This window comes from Salvelinus sp. IW2-2015, linkage group LG14, assembly GCF_002910315.2.
Source record: "Salvelinus sp. IW2-2015 linkage group LG14, ASM291031v2, whole genome shotgun sequence".
NCBI classification, from domain to species: Eukaryota; Metazoa; Chordata; class Actinopteri; order Salmoniformes; family Salmonidae; genus Salvelinus; species Salvelinus sp. IW2-2015.
Window position 1 is genome coordinate 6,861,935 of NC_036854.1, and position 20,585 is coordinate 6,882,519.

A 20,585-nucleotide genomic window follows, 5' to 3' on the forward strand; every position below is an offset into this window, starting at 1 on the left:
CAAAACACGTCCGGTAGGCGGGTCCAGGAGCGTTGCAAGCCAATACCCTGAGTTGATTAATTTCACTGTCCTCAAATGCCATGATTTAAAGTATTCTTTATATACGTCATGAATAAGAACTCCACTGTTTCTCTCTCTCGTTGCAGTAGCCTATAATTATTGCAATATGCATTAAGCTAGATGATTGCACATAGGGGTCTTTCATTTTTTGCTTCCATGTAAAAAAAAAAACACATCTAAAAACCTACAATACTGGTTTATGACCACATACAACCCATATCGCCTATAGACCCCTATCCCACGGAAAAAACACGTCATGAATTCACTACACGACTGCTTGCATATCCACAATTAATGAGTTCCCCCAGGACCTATTTTGATTACATTTTTTGTTATTGTTCAGTCATCGTCGAAAATTTGAATTACAGTCCTTCTAGTCTTGATGCGACGTCACTGAGGTTAACCGCATACTTAACCATTGTGACAAACACAGGTATGATGGTGCATGCGCAGAAGTCAGTGTGTTGGCAATTGTGATAGAATACAGGATTGCCATCTTATTGAAATCTTTTAAACTCCAAGGATCTTGAATCTCCCTGGCTATCGAAGACTAATTTAATTTGAACGATGGAGGAATTGCTTGATGATGCCCTTAAAGCATTGTGCCATGAACGGAGGTTGGTGGCACCTTAATTGGGGAGGACGGGCTTGTGGTAATGGCTGAAGCGGGATAGGTGGAATGGTATCAAATACATCAAACACATGATTTCCATGTTCGATGCCATTCCATTTGCGCTGTTCCAGACATTATTATGAGCTGTCCTCCCCTCAGCAGCTTCCACTGGTGCCTATAGCCGGGTAGGCTACTTTTTAGTTACAGGCCTACCACTTTAATTGAGGAAGACTTCTATTCTTACCCTTCTTTTAGCTTCACCAATATGAGACCTATCTATGCTTTTAACCTTCAAATACAAGCTAAGATTTCCGTGTCGGCCTAAAAATAAGCCATATCGTCAATGTAAAAAAAAAAGTCACTGTTCAAAAATAGACGGTGCCCTTTCGTGGCCTTTTTCATTCTTCACAGTCACACACCGGCTTTGGCTGTGTCTCAATGGCAGAGCACGAATCACTCAACGCCATGACGCAAGCTATATTCCCAAGCGACCAGACACAGCTCTTTCTGCTCGGTGACACGCCTAGGACTGTCAAGGGAGTGGATATCAGCTAGCTGCTCATCTCGTTGTTCTGGAACTCCATCCAACTAGCACATCCAGGAATGTGTGTTTTGTTTGTCTCAACACAGACGATTTATATTAATTTCATGTGTTGGGCCCAGTCCAGACCTCCATCAGAACTCAATCAGCCGGGCAAAGCTGATGGCACTTTGATCTAAATTAGATTTGGTGATCAATCATTGACGTTTTTGTATTTTCAAGGTCATTAAGGAGCATTTATTATAATTTTCTGGTGAGGTATAGGCTTGAATAAGGGGCCTTGCAAATAAAAGATGAACTGATACATCCACTAACTGATAAGCATTTCGCTGCACCCCCTACATCTGCTAAACTGTGCACGTGACCCATAAACGTTGATTTGATTGTCAAGCAGGGGGAAAAAAGTAATTGCTTGAAAAGGAAAAAAACAAGGGTTTCCTGGATGTTACATCAGATGAGAATTGTGCATTCGGAAAAGATTCAGAACACTGACTTTTCCCATATTTTGTTACGTTTCAGCCTTATTCTAAAATTGATTAAATACAACATTTTCCTCATCAATCTACACACAATACCCCACAATGACAAAGTGAAAACAGGTTTTAAGACATTTTTGCAAATGTATTAAAAATAAAAAAACAGACATTCCTTATAAGTATTCAGACCCTTTGCTATGAGACTTGAAATTGAGCTCAGGTGCATCCTGTTTCCATTGATCATCCTTGAAACGTTTCTACAACTTGATTGGAGTCCACCCGTGGTAAATTCAATTGATTGGACATGATTTGGAAAGGCACACACCTGTCTATGTAAGGTCCCACAGATGATGAGGTCAAAGGAATTGTCGGTTGAGACAGGATTGTGTTGAGGCACAGATCTGTGGAAACTAAAACATTTCTGCAGCATTAAAGGTCCACAAGAACATAGTGACCTCCATCATTCTTAAATGGAAGAAGTTAGGAACCACTGTGCAAACGGAGGAGAAGGGCCTTGGTCAGGGAGGTAACCAAGAACCAGATGGTCACTCTGACAGAGCTCCAGAGTTCCTCTGTGGAGATGGCAGAACCTTCCAGAAGGACAACCATATCTGCAGCACTCCACCAAATAGTCCTTTATGGTAGAGTGGCCAGATGGAAGCCACTCCTCAGTAAAAGGCTCATGACAGCCTGCTTGGAGTTTGCCAAAAGGCACCTAAAGACTCTCAGACCATGAGAAACAAGATTGAACTCTTTGGCCTGAACGCAAAGTGTCACGTCTGGCGGAAACCTGGCACCATCCCTATGGTGAATCATGGTGGTGGCAGCGTCATGCTCTGGGGGTGTTTTTCAGCGCCAGGGACTGATTGAGTGAAAGACGAAATGAGCAAAGTTCAGAGAGATGCTTGATGAAAACCTGCTCCAGAGCTCTTAGGACCTCAGACTGGGGCGAAGGTTCACCTTCCAACAGGACAACGACCCTAAACACACAGCCAAGACAACGCAGGAGTGGCTTCGGGACAAGTCTCAATGTCCTTGAGTGGACAAGCCAGAGCCCAGACTTGAACCCAATCGAACATCTCTGGAAAGACCTGAAAATAGCTGAGCAGCGACGCTCCCCATCCAACCTGACAAAGTTTGAGAGGATCTGCAGAGAAGAATGGGAGAAACTCCCCACATACAGGTGAGCCAAGCTTGTAGAGTCATACCCAAGAAGACATGAGGCTGTAATTGCTGCCAATAAAGTACTGAGTAGTGTCTGAATACTAATGTAAATGTAATATTTCTGCAAATTTTTGCTTTGTCATTATAGGGTATTGATTGATTGATACATTGATGAGGCAGAAAAACAATTTTATCCATTTTGTGTGTAGATTGATGAGGGGAAAAAAGGATTTAATCAATTTTAGAATAAGGCTGTAACGTAACAAAATGTGGGAAAAGTCAAGGTGTCTGAATACTTTCCGAATGCACTGTACATCTTAGTGGCACTCCAGTCTCCTTTTCACCTTATTTAACAATTTAGCGGACCCAGTTCAGAAAGGAAACCCGAGTGCCCCGCCTCAGCTGACGCATGAGCTGAGATGGTACCAATTAGAGGCAAGGATCAATCACGCCTACCTTGAGGTTGGCTTAACAACCTTCTAAAATATATAAAAATTGAAATAGAGAAAAATCTATTTACATAAGAATTCACACCCCTGAGTCAAAACATGTTGGAATCACCTTTGGCAGAGATACAGCTGTGAGTCTTTCTGGGTAAGTCTCTAAAAGCTTTGCACACCTGGATTGTACAATATGCCCAGTATTCTTTTTTTAAATCTTCAAGCTCTGTGAGGTTGGTTGTTGATAATGGCTAGACAGCCATTTTCAAGTCTTGCCATAAATTTTCAAGCCAATTTAAGTCAAAACTGTAACTAGCCTACTCAGGAACATTCAATGTCATCTTGGTAAGCAATTCCAGTGTATATTTGGCATTGTGTTTTAGGTTATTGTCTGTTAGAAAGCAGACTGAACCAGGTTTTCCTCTAGGATTTTTCCTGTGCTTAGCTCTATTCCGTTTCTTTTTATCATAAAAAACTCCCTAGTCCTTTTCCAAGGACTTTTACAAGGACAAGCAAACCATTAATTTGATGCAACCACCACCATGCATGAAAATATGAAGAGTGGTACTCAGTGATGTTATTTATTTATTTTTATGTTTTATTTCACCTTTATTTAACCAGGTAGGCTAGTTGAGAACAAGTTCTCATTTACAACTGCAACCTGGCCAAGATAAAGCAAAGCAGTGTGACACAGACAACAACACAGTTACACATGGAATAAACAATAAACAAGCCAATGACAATACTGGCTGATCAATTAAATTTCCCTGTAGATCTAATTAAATTTAGAGGACTGGAGATTTCTAAATTAATATCTAAGGTCTTTTACACAAATATAATGCAGGGTTAATAATAATTTTACATATTTGTAGGGCTTGATGCATTTTTCGTTAGGGCAAATCTGAGCTGTGATATTGAGTTGGAAATGTAAAACCTTACAGAGAAAAAAATATATCTGTTATTAATTTATGGCATGGTTTCTTTTTCGCCAAATGTTGAATAGACATGCAGAAAAATTAATTAATGCATGGAGGAAAAGTGGAATAATAGCCTGCTGTCTGTAGTCTTAAAAGCAATTTTGCTAAATATATTGATATTATGTTGTTGGGTAACCGATCGGCTCTCGGAACTCATTAAGAATAATTAAAGATAATTAAATAATTAAAGTCTTTATTAAAGACTCACAGTTAGAATGTTGGTACTTATTTATTTTGATCCGAAGCCATGAATAAGTGAGTCAATCAGCTTTATCCTGACAAATCCTCGCTGGACTTTTTCATTCCGTTTCTTCTTCACATCAGTAAAGAAGGACTCCGTGTTTCAGAAACGCACTTTATATAAAGGGGCTGTCACTCTTTCACACTGTGGTAAATGAAGCCAGTTTGTTATTTATGATTATTTATTTCTGTTTTTAGAGGGAGAGAAACCAACAGCCCACCATGCCTAATTTGAGAAAATCATCAGTCCACATGTCAAGTGTAATTCGTCCATTGTATTTACCCAAGTTCTCTCTTAACTCCAGGACCACCGTTTGCTCATTTTCTGTTGTTGCCTGATGCAGGACTCTAGACTCGCGGACTGAAAACACGTCCATTCATTTACGATTTTTTTTAAAATTTTGTGCCAGAGTTTAGACTACTGATAGATCAGCATTCTACCTCCCCTTGTGATAGTGTGGTGCAATGACAGAATGACGCAATTTAACACAATGTGCCACCATCGAACACAAACAGTCGCAGCATAAGCTCAAAACCACTGTATACACTGTATACAATCCGAACTCATCTCTTGGCATGTCCAGCCCACGCATTATCTCAGCCAATCATGGCTAACGGGAGGTCGCTGACTCTTTCTGTGGCTAAACCAACTAGGCTCGTAATTTAAAATGTTTTTCCGTATTTACAGATGGCATACAAGTTTGTAATTAAGCCACATAAAAGTTCACATGTTCCAGAAGGCATTTCTGGCCAAAAAAATGCATTTCGATTTAAAAAAAAAAGATTACGTTCAAATGGTTCTTGTGTGAAGTAGGTTCCTGAAACTGGTCACAAATGTTCACTCTTATTGACATTTAATATATTAATGAGTAAAGACTGACATCTTGTGGGTTATTAGCTGTGTTACACCTTTATTTATACTATTGTGATTGACCATTTTCTCCTCAGACTGTTTCATGCAGTTGCAGAGAATGAGAGGAGTGAGAGGATCCTTCACTGCAGTGTGTGTTATTTTTCGTTTCCAAGAGAATAAAACATTGTTTGAGCTCTCATCAGCCTGTACCTGCTGTGCTGTCTGTTGCCTTTGGCGGGAAGAACAGTGGAGTTACACTCTCACCTCCAACCACACCATTGCTGGGTATTTTCTGGTACTTGAAGATAGAAATTAACATGAATCTGATACACAGTTACCAGAAGAAAAAAAGATTCTTCAAACAATTCAACTCAAATAACTATATTCTTCATGTTAGGGGACTTGATCTTGTGGAGAGTTCTTTGAAAAAAAAAACTTAGAAGCCATGGCAAAAAATATATAGAATTACAGGAATTTACCAGTAAAACTTTTACATTTTCTCTCATTGAAAATTGGCAGTAAATCAGCTTTAAAAATGCTGAATGATCTCAGTCATGTGTAGAATAGCATGAGATTTGCTATAAAACTGCAAATGTTCCCCTCTGCCCAATGGCAATATGTGTAGAATTGCAGGAAGTTAGCTGTTCCCACCCCCAAAATCCTCCCAAAATAATAAACATTTTCCATTTTGATGCTGAAGAAGCTGAGGTAATTATTGAAGTAGACGTGCTGCTATATCGTGAATAGTTTTAGTTTTCTCAATTCCTTCGATCATGTAGTTACAGCAGCACTGGCCTTAAAAGCCTGTGTGAGAAGTGTTGGATTAGCCTAGTGGCCATCTGTTTCTGCTCTCTTATTCTCCTCATGGAATTGTCATGCCGAACAGGCTAGCGTCGGACCAGACTTTTTTCTGTACTTTTTTAAATTCTGGCCTTTGATTGGCAGGATGTTCATTCCATTTTTGTATTATAGTGATAGCACATCATTCCAAGGAAAAATTGCTAGGCTTCAGTGTTCAGTGTTCGCCACTCTTGCCATTTCATTCCTCCACCAATACCATAAACAGAGGGTTTTCTCTGCTGCAATTAAAACCACACTCCCTTTTTATTTGCATGCCCAACAAAAATGTTGACAATGGAGCCATTGATGTCTATGATTATATTTGATGATGCGTAAACAATGGAGTCTTTTGTTTTTTGCTAATGATAAGCGATAAGGTAGAGAGAAAAATGTCCATTGATCTGGAGAAGCTCCAATTAGGTTCAAACTCACATAATTGACTTATTGGTATTCTATTTTGCAGTTTGTGATTTTGAGAGATTAATCAATCAATGAGAAATCAGTCATATCTGAGCCTATGCAAGTTTAACAGAGTCTTGTTTGAGACCTAAAGACTCGTGTTAGCTCCCTGAACTAATTCCTAGGCTTTAGTTCAGCGGGCTAACAGTCTTGTGACATGCATGAGACCCTGGGATTGAACCCAGTCGGTCACACAAGCACCTGAAAGACAGTCACCAAAGTTCTTCAGGGCACTTGTACAAAAATAAATATAGTACCTAGTGTGATTTGGGCGCTCTCAGGTTAACGGAGGACACTTCCCGTCATCCAATGGAAAACATTTTTGTTAACTGGACCCACAGTAAATCATAAATTGTGTCTCAGTTGAGAGGTCCCATCCTGTCCATATACAGTATGGGCTGATTTACAGTAGCATCTGTTCCCTATCATTACCTTTTACTCTCTGTCTTGTCCCTTTCTCAGTCCCTTTCTCTTGTCCTTTCTGTCTACCCGCCCCCTTTCCCTCTGTCCTTCTTTCTTTCTCTCTGTCTGTCTCTCTCTGTTTGTCTCTCTCTCTGTCGCTCTTTCTCTGTCTCTTTCTCTCTCCCTCCCCATTCTCTCCCCAGGATAGATAGCCTACTGATTAAATTAAAGTATATAGTCCAGCATTCCGTTTGGCTGTTTTTTCAACAGCAGAGAAGCAGTAATGTCTCCTCTTTCATCTGGTGAAAACGTGGCATGGGAACCGCTACTAATGGTTCTCTAACATATAGAAACAGGTCACGATTCCTTCACCACCCTGGCATTAGTCTTCCTCTGTGCTTTCACACTGAAATAACTCAGAATTAACCCCCTAAGACGATTTCAGCGACTTGGCGACTCCAACTGCTCTTCTCATGTGTTTTATCAGTGTGTGTTTAGTGGGATTGTGGTTGTGGGGTGTGCGAAAGGGACTTTCAGTGGTCAGAATGAACCACAAACAATCCATTAAAGGACATCACTTATAAGCTGTTTTCTCTGTACGTTATAAACATGTATTTTTCAAATGTGATACTCTATGCTTTTATTGATGTGTATGTGCAGTACTAGTCAAAAGTTTGGACACACCTACGCAAATTCCACAAATTCACTTTTAAGAAGGCACACCTGTTAATTGAAATGCATTCCAGGTGACTACCTCATGAAGCTGGTTGAGAGAATGCCAAGAGTGTGCAAAGATATCATCAAGGCAGAGTGGCTAATTTGAAGAATCTCAAACGTAAAATATATTTTGATTTGTTTAACACTTTTTTGGTTACTACGTGATTCCATATGTGTTATTTCATAATTTTGAAGTCTTCACTATTATTCTACAATGTAGAAAATAGTACAAATAAAGGAAAACCCTAGAATGAGTAGGTGTTCTAACACTTTTGAGTTGCAGTGTACACATGCATCATCATCTCCTGATAAAAATAAATATGAAAGGCAAAGTGAGCGCCGGGGCAAATCCAAGTGGAAAGGATCCAGGTGTACTGGATATAAAAGGTGTTAATTTCATGCAAGGAGTTAAGTGTAACCTGACACCTGTAGCTAACAGCTTTGAGAGCTGAGAGGAGTGGGTAGATAACTGTGTCAGTTGCTGTCCTGTCTTCTGGGTGAGTGCACTTCCTTCTAGGATGCTGGGCAAGAGGCTTGGATTTAAACTACAGAGATATTGATAAGGTACTATTGAATGATGATCATATATTCTATTATCATATTCTCTTACTCGTTACATTTTTGGAAACATTTTAGGGAATGTGTCTTTTGTGGTGACAAGTGGTGATTTTGTCTTCTCTGTGTATGTTAAAGCTGTCTGTATGGCCTTTATGTAAAATATACGCACCAATAGGATGTAGTCGTTGGAACAATTAAAGAAGGCAAATTACAATTTCAGCTTAGAGCGATTTCTTGGTCAATATTCACTGTCACTTTCAGTTAGACACTTGTTATTATATATTATCATTATACACAGTACCAGTCAAAAATTGGACACACCTACTCATTCAAGGGTTTTTCTTTATTTTTACTATTTTCTACATTGTAGAATAACAGTGAAGACAGAAAACTATGAAATAACAGATATGGAGTCATGTGTTAACAAAAAAAAATGCTAAATGAAAATATATCTAATATTTGAGATTCTTCAAAGTAGCCACCCTTTGCCTTGATGACAGCTTTGCACACTCTTGGCATTCTCTCAACCAGCTTCACCTGGAATGATTTTCCAACAATCTTGAAGGAGTTCCCACTTATGCTGAGCACTTGTTAGCTGCTTTTCCTTCACTCTGCGGTCCAATTGGGTTGAGGTCGGGTGATTGTGGAGGCCAGGTCATCTGATGCAGCAGTCCTTCACTCTCCTTCTTAGTCAAATAACCCCTACACAGCCCGGAGGTGTGTTTTGGGTCATTGTGCTTCTACACCTGCATTGCTTGCTGTTTGGGGTTCTAGGCTGGGTTTCTGTACAGCACTTTGTGACATCAGCTGATGTAAGAATGGCTTTATAAATACATTTGATTGAATTTGATTGATTGTCCTGTTGAAAAACAAAGGATAGTCCCACTAAGCACAAACCAGATGAGATGGCGTATTGCTACAGAATGCTGTGGTAGCCATGCTGGTTAAGTGTGCCTTGAATTCGAAATAAATCACAGACTGTGTCACCAGCAAAGCAACCCCACACCATCACACCTCCTCCATGCTTCACTGTGGGAACTACACATGCGAAGATCATCCGTTCACCTACTCTGTATCTCACAAAGACAAGGCGGTTGGAACCAAGAATCGCAAATTTGGACTCATCAGACCAAAGTCAGACCAGATTTTCACCTCTCTAATGTCCATTGTTCGTGTTTCTTGGCCCAAGCAAGTCTCTTCTTATTATTGGTGTCCTTTAGTAGTGGTTTCTTTGCAGCAATTCGACCACGAAGGCCTGATTCATGTAGTCTCCTCTGAACAGTTGATGTTGAGATATGTCTGTTAGTTGAACTCTGTGAAGCATTTAATTGGGCTGCAATTTCTGAGGCTAAAGAACTTATTCTCTGCAGCAGAGGTAACTCTGGGTCTTCCTTTCCTGTGGCGGTCCTCATGAGAGCCAGTTTCATCATAGCGCTTGATGGTTTTTGCGACTGCACTTGAAGAAACTTTCAAAGATTGACTGACCTTAATGTCTTAAAATAATGATGGACTGACGTTTATCTTTGCTTATTTGAGCTGTTCTTGCCATAATATTTATTTATCCTTTATTTAACTAGGCAAATCAATTAAGAACAAAATATTTTTTACAATGAAGGCCTACCCCGGCCAAACCTTAACCCGGACAACACTAGGCCAATTGTGCACCCCTCTATGGGACTCCCAATCACAGCCGGATGTAATTGGAATCGAACCAGGTTCTGTAGTGACGCCTCTAGCACTGAGATGCAGTGCCTTAGAACGCTTCGCCACTCAGACTTGGTATTTTACCAAATAGGGCTATCTTCTGTATACCCACCCTACCTTGTCACAACACAACTGATTAGCTCAAATGTATTAAGAATTAAAGAAATTCCACAAATTTACTTTTAACAAGTTGGTTTAGAGAATACCAAGAGTGTGCAAAGCTATCATCAAGGAAAAGGGTGGCTACTTTGAAGAATCTCAAACATAAAATATATTTTAATTTGTTTAACAATTTTTGGGGGTTACTACATGATTCCATATGTGTTATTTCATCGTTTTGATGTCTTCACTATTATTCTACAATGTATAAAATAATAATAAAAAAACAAAACCTGGAATGAGTAGGTGTGTCCAAAACTTTTGACTGGTACTTGTATATAATCGTATTCATCCGAAAGTTGATCGGATGTTAAATGAAACTCGTTAAAGAGAAATTTCCTTCATGTTCATCCTCTCCAGCACCAGCCCGACATCAACATTTGTGAAAATTGTCTGTTTCTATGTTTTCGAGTAAAATAGACAGAAGAAGCTACGTGTTTCTATTGACAACACCGGTGTACATCGTGTGATTTTAACCAATTATGAGTAGGAATTGCCTACTAATTGCCGACAAATGTTCTACTAATTAGTTGATGATATCATTGGAAACACTTACAGTCTCTTCCTTTATCTTTTTTTACGACAAAACATTTAAATTGCGTCATGTTCGCATGCTGATGTTGGGGAGGTGCTGGAGATGACGAATATGAAGTTGAACATTTTAGAAATGTCCCTTTAGTGGGACATTGCTGTAAGGTTTTTACAATCTGTAGCTTTCTCTAATGCAGCACTATCACTGCACTTACTCCCTAGTAAACATGGGCATCCTACTGGTCCTGGTTCTCCTGCAGTTACTGGCTGTACCATCATTCTCTGTAAGTGATACTTATTTGATTGTATTATTTTGTAGTGTAAAAACAAGTACAGGTACAAAGTATAGAGTCCTGACGATAATATATCAGTATTACACAAAACATATTTTCAATATGGTCCTCAATGAAAGACAAATGAGACAAAAACAAACAAACAATACAGTACATATGATAATCTAATAATACCACATACACAAAATACACATAAAATAGCAAAAATAATACAACACAACTCCATACAATACAGTTCAAGTTTACACTGTGAATGTACACACACACAAATAGTATGATTTTGTTTACTAAAACAGCTGGAATGTGGGGTTTTTCTACCGTTACCATACTGGTGTATAATAAGGGTTTGTGTAATGATATGGAATGGTTTGTGGTGATAAGATGTTTTCCAGTTGCTATTCTGGTGTAGAGTACTGTGTGTACTAGTGCACAGTGGTGTTTCAGTGCTTGATGTGCTGGCTCCTGTTGTGTTCCAGCTAACATCGCCCAGCAATGACTACTGGGGGGAATATGGGGCTTATGGGGCGTGCAGTCGCCCCTGTGGCACTGGAGTAGCCACGAGGATCAGGCAATGTATCACTGCAAGGTAAAAGAGAGAGAGAGAGAGAGCAGCACGCAAGTGAGAGAGTGTATATGATGATTGTGTGTCTTTCTGACTCTACTTCTCTTTGACTTGCAGGACAGATGGAGGAAACAACTGCATGGGATCTTCAAAATCGTACCGCATCTGTAATATGCAGGTGCACACAGGCACACAACACACAACACACACACACCACACACCACACACACCACACACACACACACACACACACACACACAATCTCTCTCTGTTTCCGATGTAAACACTAACAGACTGACATTGTCTGTAATTGCTCGATGCAGGCATGTCCAGCGGGATCCAGGGATTTCCGTGAGGAGCAGTGTGCCCAGTTTAATAGGATGGACTTCCAGAGCAAACGCTATGCCTGGCTGCCTTACCATGGAGGTGCAATAGGGATTATATACTGTATTGCCATATAGTATTTTTTTTGATGCTATTTTTTGACTTTGATGCTATTTTCACAAGTATGTGAAAGGGAATTTTCTAAACACTTAGTACCAAACTCCAAACTGGTAACACTTGTAATGAAGCAAGTCTCATATTCAAAACCTTTTATTTTGCATTCATTTTATTTGGATACATCTTTCACATAGGGTGGAGGAAAAAGTACCCAACTGTCATACTTGAGTAAAAGTAAAGATACCTTAATAGAAAATGACTCAAGTAAAAGTATAAGTCACCCAGTAAAAATCTACTTGAGTAAAAGTATCAAAAGTAAAAGTATAAATAATTTCAAATTCCTTTTATTTTTTATTTACGGAAAGCCACAGGCACACGCCAACATTCAGACATAATTTACAAACGAAGCATGTGTTTAGCGAGTCCGCCAGATCAGAGGCAGCATGGATGACCACGGATGTTCGGTTGATAAGTGCGTGATTGGACTAGTTTCCTGTCCTGCTAAGCATTCCAAATGTAATGAGTACTTTTGGATGTCAAGGAAAATGTATGGAATAAAAAGTACAATATTTTCTTAAGTTATAAAGTAAAAGTAGTCAAAAAATATAAATAGTAAAGTACAGATACCCAGAAAAATGACTTAAGTAGTACTTTAAAGTATTTTTACTTAAAGTACTTTACACCACTGCTTTTACCACACAACCATTGATCCAAAATATGTTTACTGTGAAATATGAGCACATTGATTTAATCACCAAAACACAACATAATGATAGAGTCTCAATGTTGTTGTTTTAACAACCAGTTAATTAATCCAACAGCAAAAAATGCAAGATACATGTTTAAAAATTGCTCTTTGAATGGATTATGCTACAGTACTGTAAATTACAGTACTGAACACTGTTTTCACATTAGACAATACACTTGCACTGCCCATCAAAATTGACTGAAAATAAGATGTCCATTATTTCTATTCTTTGTGTTATCAAATGTGACCCACCACCTGGATTCGGTCTTATGTAGCAAAATTTGAAATTGTGTTTTTTTACATTGGATAAAAGTAGACTCAGAGCTACAAAATGGTATATCATACACTGCATGTTTGAGGAACAATGGGAACGTAACTCTGCTTTGAAAGCTGATAAACTTGTAAACTCACTTTTGAGAAAATGGCCTTTGAATGTTTCTATTGAAGAGCTCTTCTTTGTCTACACCCATTCAGCATCATTCACACCCTCTTAAGCTTTAGCCCCACCCATCTTGTTTTGATCTCGGAGCGTTCAGAGCGTACAATTGACGCTCTGGACGATGATTTGTTTACCTATGGATAACATGAAAACAGCCTAACCAGCTCTGCTGGCAACAATTTAATTTAGCTTTTTTGCCAATGTTTACTGTCACCGGCCATATTCAATGGGTGTTGTACACTTTAGCTTAAGACATGTAGCTAGCTAGGTAAACAATGAACCTAGCTAGGTAAACAACGTGTAAGATCACACACGTCACGTAACTTTAGCTAATGAGCCAGCCAGCCAACGTTAGCTAGTTAAACAACAATGAACACAGTGACAATTCATTACTACCCTGCATCAATTCATTACTACCCTGCATTAATTCATTACTACCCTGCATGAATATGCTCGGAGCTAACCAACCAGGTTCAATGTTAGCTAGCTAACATTAGGCTCTAACTAGAAAAGCAAAACGGTTCTGGGATATGAATAATAATGTCAACTAGGGAGCCAGCCACCTAACATTAGCTAGCAACCTAGCTAGCTTGCTAACAGTACACTTTAGCTTGAAATGAAACCACTTTCTGTCAAAATTATTTTAAAAATGTTTATTTCACCTTTATTTAACCAGGTAGACCAGTTGAGAACAAGTTCTTATTTACAAATGCGACCTGGCCAAGATAGAGCAAAGCAGTGCAACAGAAATAACACAGAGTTACACATGGGATAAACAAACGTACAGTCAATAGCACAAAAGAAAAGTCTATATACATTGTGTGCAAATGTAGCACGATTGGAGAGGTAAGGCTATAAAAAGGCCATAGTGGTGAAATAATTACAATTTAGCAATTAAACACTGGAGTGATAGATGTGCAGAAGATGAATGTGCAAGTAGAGATACTGGGATGCAAAAGAGCAACAACAACAACAAAAAATATTGGGATGAGGTAGTGTTTACAGATGGGCTATGTACAGGTTCAATGATCTGTAAGCTGCTCTGACAGCTGATGCTTAAAGCTAGTGAGGGAGATATAAGTCTCCAGCTTCAGTGATTTTCCAATTCATTCCAGTCATTGGCAGCAGAGAACTGGAAGGAAAGGCGGCCAAAGGAAGAGTTGGCTTTGGGGGTGACCAGTGAAATATACCTGCTGGAGCGCATGCTATGGGTGGGTGTTGCTATGGTGACCAGTGAGCTGAGATAAGGCAGGGCTTTACCTAGCAAAAACTTGTAGATGACCTGGAGCCAGTGGGTTTGGAGACGAATATGAACCGAGGGCCAGCCAACGAGAGCATACAGGTCGCAGTGGTTGGTAGTATATGGGGATTTGGTGACAAAACAGATCACACTGTGATAGACTACATCCAATTTGTGGAGTAGAGTGTTGGAGGCTATTTTGTAAAGGAAATTGCCGAAGTCAAGGATCGGTAGGATAGTCAGTTTTACGAGGGTATGTTTGGCAGCATGAGTGAAGGAAGCTTTGTTGCAAAATAGGAAGCAGATTCTAGATTTAATTTTGGATTGGAGATGCTTAATGTGAGTCTGGAAGGAGAGTTTACAGTCTAACCAGACACCTAGGTATTTGTAGTTGTCCATATATTCTAGGTCAGAACCGTCCAGAGTATTGATGCTAGACGTGCGGGCGGGTGCGGGCAACGATCGGTTGAAGAGCATGCATTTCGTTTTACTAGTATTTAAGAGCAGTTGGAGGCCACGGAAGGAGTGTTGTATGGCATTGAAGCTCGTCTGGAGGTTTGTTATTACAGTGTCGAAAGAAGGGCCAGAAGTATACAGAATGGTGTCGTCTGCGTAGCGGTGGATCAGAGAATCACCAGCAGCAAGAGCGACATCATTGATGTATACAGAGAAAAGAGTCGGCCTGAGAATTGAACCCTGTTGCACCCCCATAGGGACTGCCAGAGGTCCAGACAACAGGCCCTCCGATTTGACATATTGAACTTTATCTGAGAAGTAGTTGGTGAACCAGGCGAGGCAGTCATTTGAGAAGCCAAGGCCGTTGAGTCTGCCGATAAGAATGCGGTGATTGACAGAGTCGAAAGCCTTGGCCAGGTCGATGAAGACGGCTGCACAGTACTGTCTTTAATCGATATCGTTTAGGACCTTGAGCGTGGCTGAGGTGCACCCATGACCAGCTCGGAAACCAGATTGCATAGCGGAGAAGGTACGGTGGGATTTGAAATGGTCAGTGATCTGTTTGTTAACCTGGCTTTCGAAGACTTTAGAAAGGCAGGGTAGAATAGATATAGGCCTGTAACAGTTTGGGTCTAGAGTGTCTCCCCCTTTGAAGAGGGGGATGACCGCGGCAGCTTTCCAATCCTTGGGGCTCTCAGATGATACGAAAGAGAGGTTGATAATTCGGCTGATAATTTTAGAAAGAGAGGGTCCAGATTGTCTAGCCCAGCTGATTTGTAGGGATCCAGATTTTGCAGCTCTTTCAGAACATCAGCTATCTAGCTTTAGGTGAAGGAGAAATGGGGGAGGCTTGGGCAAGTTGCTGTGTGGGGTGCAGAGCTGTTGACAGGGGTAGGGGTAGCCAGGTGGAAAGCATTGCCAGCCGTAGAAAAATTATCGATTATCGTTGATTTATCGTGGTGACGATGTTTCCTAGCCTCTGTGCAGTGGGCAGCTGGGAGCAGGTGCTCTTATTCTCCATGGACTTTACAGTGTCCCTGAACTTTTTGGAGTTTGTGCTACAAGATGCACATTTCTGTTTGAAAAAGTTTTCCTAACTGCCTGTGTATATTGGTTCCCTAACTTCACTGAAAAGTTGCATATCGCGGGGGCTATTCGATGCTAATGAAGTACACCACAGGATGCTTTTGTGTTGGTCAAGGGCAGTCAAGTGTGGAGTGACCCAAGGGCTATATCTGTTCTTAGTTAAAATATTTTTGAATGGCGCATGCTTATTTAAGATGGTGAGGAAAGCACTTTTAAAGAGCAACCAGGCATCCTCTACTGACGGAATGAGGTCAATATCATTCCAGTATAACCGGGCCAGGTCAATTAGAAAGGTCTGCTCGCTGAAGTGTTTTCGGGAGCGTTTGACAGTGATGAAGGGTGGTCGTTTGACCGCGGACCCATTACGGACGCAGGCAATGAGGCAGTGATCGCTGAGATCCTGGTTGAAGACAGCAAAGGTGTATTTAGAGGGCAGGTAGGTCAGGATGATCTATGAGGGTGCCCGTGTTTACGGATTTAGGGTTGTACTTGTTAGGTTCCTTGATAATTTGTGTGAGATTGAGGGCATCTAGCTTAGATTGTAGGATGGCCGGGGTGTTAAGCATATCCCAGTTTAGGTCACCTAACAGTACAAACTCTGAAGATAGATGGGGGGCAATCAATTCACATATGGTGTCCTGGGCATAGCTGAGGGCTGAGGGGGGTCTATAGCAAGCGACAACAGTGAGAGACTTGTTTCTGGAAAGGTGGATTTTTAAAAGTAGAAGCTCGAACTGTTTGGGCACAGACCTGGATAGCATGACAGAACTCTGCAGGCTATCTCTGCAGTAGATTGCAACTCCACTCCCCTTGGTAGTTCTATCTTGACGGAAAATGATGTAGTTGGGGATGGAAATTTCAGGATTTTTGGTGGCCTTCCTAAGCCAGGATTCAGACATGGCTAGGACATCAGGGTTGGTGGAGTGTGCTAAAGCAGTGAATAAAACAAACTTAGGGAGGAGGCTTCTAATGTTGACATGCATGAAACCAAGGCTTTTAAGGTTCCAGAAGCCAACAAATGATAGCGCCTGGGGAATAGGAGTGGAACTGGGGGCTGCAGGGCCTGGTTTAACCTCTACATCACCAGAGGAACAGAGGAGTAGGATAAGGGTACGGCTAAAGGCTATAAGAACTGGTTGTCTAGTGCGTTGGGTACAGAAAATAAAAGGATCAGATTTCTGGGCGTGGTAGAATAGATTCAAGTCATAATGTACAGACAAGGCTATGGTAGGATGTGAGTACAGTGGAGGTAAACCTAGGCGTTGAGTGACAATGAGAGAGGTTTCGTCTCTGGAGAAACAAGTTAAGCCAGATGAGGTCTCCGCATGTGTGTGGGGTTGGACGAAAGAGCTATCTAAGGCATGTTGAGTGGGACTGAGGGCTCTACAGTGAAATAAAACAATAAGAACTAGCCAAGACAGCAGTAGACAAGGCATATTGACATTAGAGAGAGGCATAAAGCAATCTCAGAAGAGCTAAGACAACAATTGGTAAATGGTGATGAATGGGCAGAGCGGGTCAGTTAGGTACATACAGGACCTGAGTTCGAGGCTGGGGCCGACAGGTAAACAAAATGAGGTACCGTGTCATTGAAACAGTCCAGGGGACATCAGCTGTGTAGCCGAGTGATCATATGGTCAAACGAGCAGCAATAGGTGAGTCAGGGTGCTGTTCATTAGTCACTACTACCTTAGCCAAGCAGGGGACACAGCGTTCAGAAAAGCTAGCGGGCCGGGGCTAGTAGATGGTTCTTCGGCGACATCTTAACGGAATAGCCTGTTGAGACCACATCGGGTGATCACGTCGGCAGTCCAGTCGTGATGGATGGGCGGGGCTCTGTGTCGACAATAAAGGGTCCAGGCCAATTGACAAAGGAAGTATTGTAGACCTAGAATTAGCTGGTATATGGGCCTAGCTCGAGGCTATCTCAAGGCTAGTTGGTACTTGCTTCGGGACAGAGGCGTTAGCTAACAGTAGCCACTCGTTTGCCGCTAGCTAGCTGCGATGATCTGGAGTAATGATCCGGTGTAAGGATCCAGAGCGGCAGGAATCCGGTGATATGCTCTGGGTTGATATTGCGCTGTGCAGACTGGCAGGTGTTGTCCGAGCTAAGACAGGCTGATGACGGGGAAAAAAGGCAAGGACCGCTAGCCGTGGCTAACAAAGACTAGTAGCTAGTTAGCTGGCTAGCTCCTGATGGAAGTTCCAGTTATAAGGAATAACAATAGCAGATCAGTACCACATAGGGTGAGGCGGGTTGCAGGAAAGTATATCTAGTTCATAGATAGAAAGTAAGATTAAGATATATGCGAAAAAGACCGGCTATTTACACGGTTTAAGACACGGGATAAGACAAAGACAGATACACACTGCAGCGCCATCTTGAAAAAATGTAAACAAAAATGTTAAACCTGTAATATCTGAAAATGTAGCTAACTAACGCGAGACTATCTTACCTGTATACATCATCATGAATGATGTCTCCCTGTCACGAATGCCATGCAACAGTTGTCTTTAGTTTGAAGATGTAATCCGGAGACAGGTGTTTTCTCCATCTCTTTAGCTGTCATACTCTAATTCCACTGATTTCAAAACTTGATCCTCCAGAAAGTGGAAAGCAACACTTCTGCAGCTCCACAAAACAATACATTCTCTTCAGGATCCGCCCCCTTTTTTCAATTTTCGCATAAAATGACATACCCAAATCTAACTGCCTGTAGCTCAGGACCTGAAGCAAGTATATACATATTATTGATACTATTTGAAAGGAAATACTTTGAAGTTTGTGGAAATGTTAAATTAATGTTGGAGAATATAACACATTAGATCTGGTAAAAGATATCACAAAGACAAAAACATGCGTTTTTTTGTATTTTTTTGTACCACCATCATTGAAATGCAAGATAAAGGCCATATTGTGTTATTCCAGCCCAGGTGCAATTCAGATTTTGGCCACTAGATGGCAGCAGTGTATGTGCAAAATGTTTGACTGATCCAATGAACCATTGCATTTCTGTTCAAAATGTTGTATCATAAGTGCTCAAATGTGCCTAATTGGTTTATTAATACATTTTCAAGTTCATAACTGTGCACTCTCCTCAAACAATAGCATGGTATTATTTCAATGTAATAGCTACTGTAAAATGGACAGTGCAGTTAGATTAACAAGAATTTAAAATTTCTGCTAATATCAGATATGTCTATGTCCTGGGAAATGTTCCTGTTGTTTTCTTGTTACTTACAGCCTCATGCTAACCACATTAGCTCAACCGTTCCGCGGGGTACCCACCGATCCTGTAGACGTAAGAAAAAAAGCAGTGTTCGACAGGATTACCAACACAGACTGACCAGCTCAAATAGACAGAAGCCCTCTCTATGGCAGACCAATCCGAACTCCTCTCTCGGCATTTCCAGCCCACTCATTATCTCAGCCAATCATGGCTAGTGGGAAGGTTGTTGTCTCTTTCTGACTTAACCATCAAGGCTTGTAATTTAACAATTCTATTTGTTATTTACAGATGGCATACAAGTTTGTTGTTAAGGCACATGAAAGTTCACATGTTCGAGAAGCCATTTCTGCCAAAAAACGCATTCTGATTAAAAACACATTTTTACGTTCAAACAGCTCTCCTGTGAAGTCGTGACTTGCAACACACAGTACACCTAGTTTCCTGAGTCGGGTCACAAATGTGTGATCGTTGAAGACATCTTTCACAATTATTGAAGCAAAAAATGTAAGTATTGTTCATAAATAATTACAACATAGGTGCACTGCAATCGAAAGAAACAAATGAAGTGAAATGAATAAACAATGTTTAGCAGGCATTAGTTTGCGTCAAGCCTGTCTTGAGCATTTGGACAGGTTCTCATCCACATTGCAGGAGGGTGACATGCTCCTGGGGACGGCAATCATACACCTTTCACCTGTATTGTAATCATGTATCGTATTGTATTGTACTTATGTATTGTAGTGTGTGTCTCAGTTAGTAAGCGCATGGCACTAGCAACACCAGAGTTGTGGGTTCGATTACCAATGGGGTCACATATGAAAATATATGGACTCACTGTAGTCACTTTGGATTAAAACGTCTGCTACTTAAATGGCATATATTACAGTACTCCAGGCAATGGATGAGGCATGCAATGGCATCAACCCAGACCTATGTGAGGCTTGGATTCGCCATGCCAAAAGGTTTTTCCCCAGGTGCATGAACAATTAGAACATGTGCTGTGACAGACTTGATACAAACTAGTGCCTGCTAAACGTTATGTTTCTTTCATTCATCTCATGCATTTTGTTTAATTAAATACACCTATGCTGTAATTATATCTGAACACTATATTTTTTGCATCAATGATTGGGAAAGATGTATTCAATGATCACACCTTTGATCACACGTTAGATTTCTGAAGGGTCAATTTTGATAGGTGTTGCAAGGGTATTGCCTAATGTGAAAACAGTGTAATGTACTGTAATTTACAGTACTGTAGCATATTATATTCAAAGGGCAATTTTGAAACATGTATCTTGCATTTTCTGCTATTGGATTAACTGGTTGTTAAAACAACTAAAATGTGAACAAAAA

At 40.6% G+C, this 20,585-nt stretch overlaps 1 protein-coding gene across 1 annotated transcript in view; it reads left to right on the forward strand.

The window, feature by feature from the left end:
• The first annotated feature begins 10,961 nt into the window (after window positions 1–10,961).
• paplnb (papilin b, proteoglycan-like sulfated glycoprotein) overlaps window positions 10,962–20,585 on the forward strand; it is a 30,742-nt gene continuing 21,118 nt past the window's right edge. Inside the window, exons 1-4 of the mRNA XM_070446760.1 lie at window positions 10,962–11,018; window positions 11,504–11,613; window positions 11,707–11,767; window positions 11,913–12,015. Coding sequence (XP_070302861.1) covers window positions 10,962–11,018; window positions 11,504–11,613; window positions 11,707–11,767; window positions 11,913–12,015 — 331 coding nt within the window. The remainder of the gene's footprint in view (window positions 11,019–11,503; window positions 11,614–11,706; window positions 11,768–11,912; window positions 12,016–20,585) is intronic.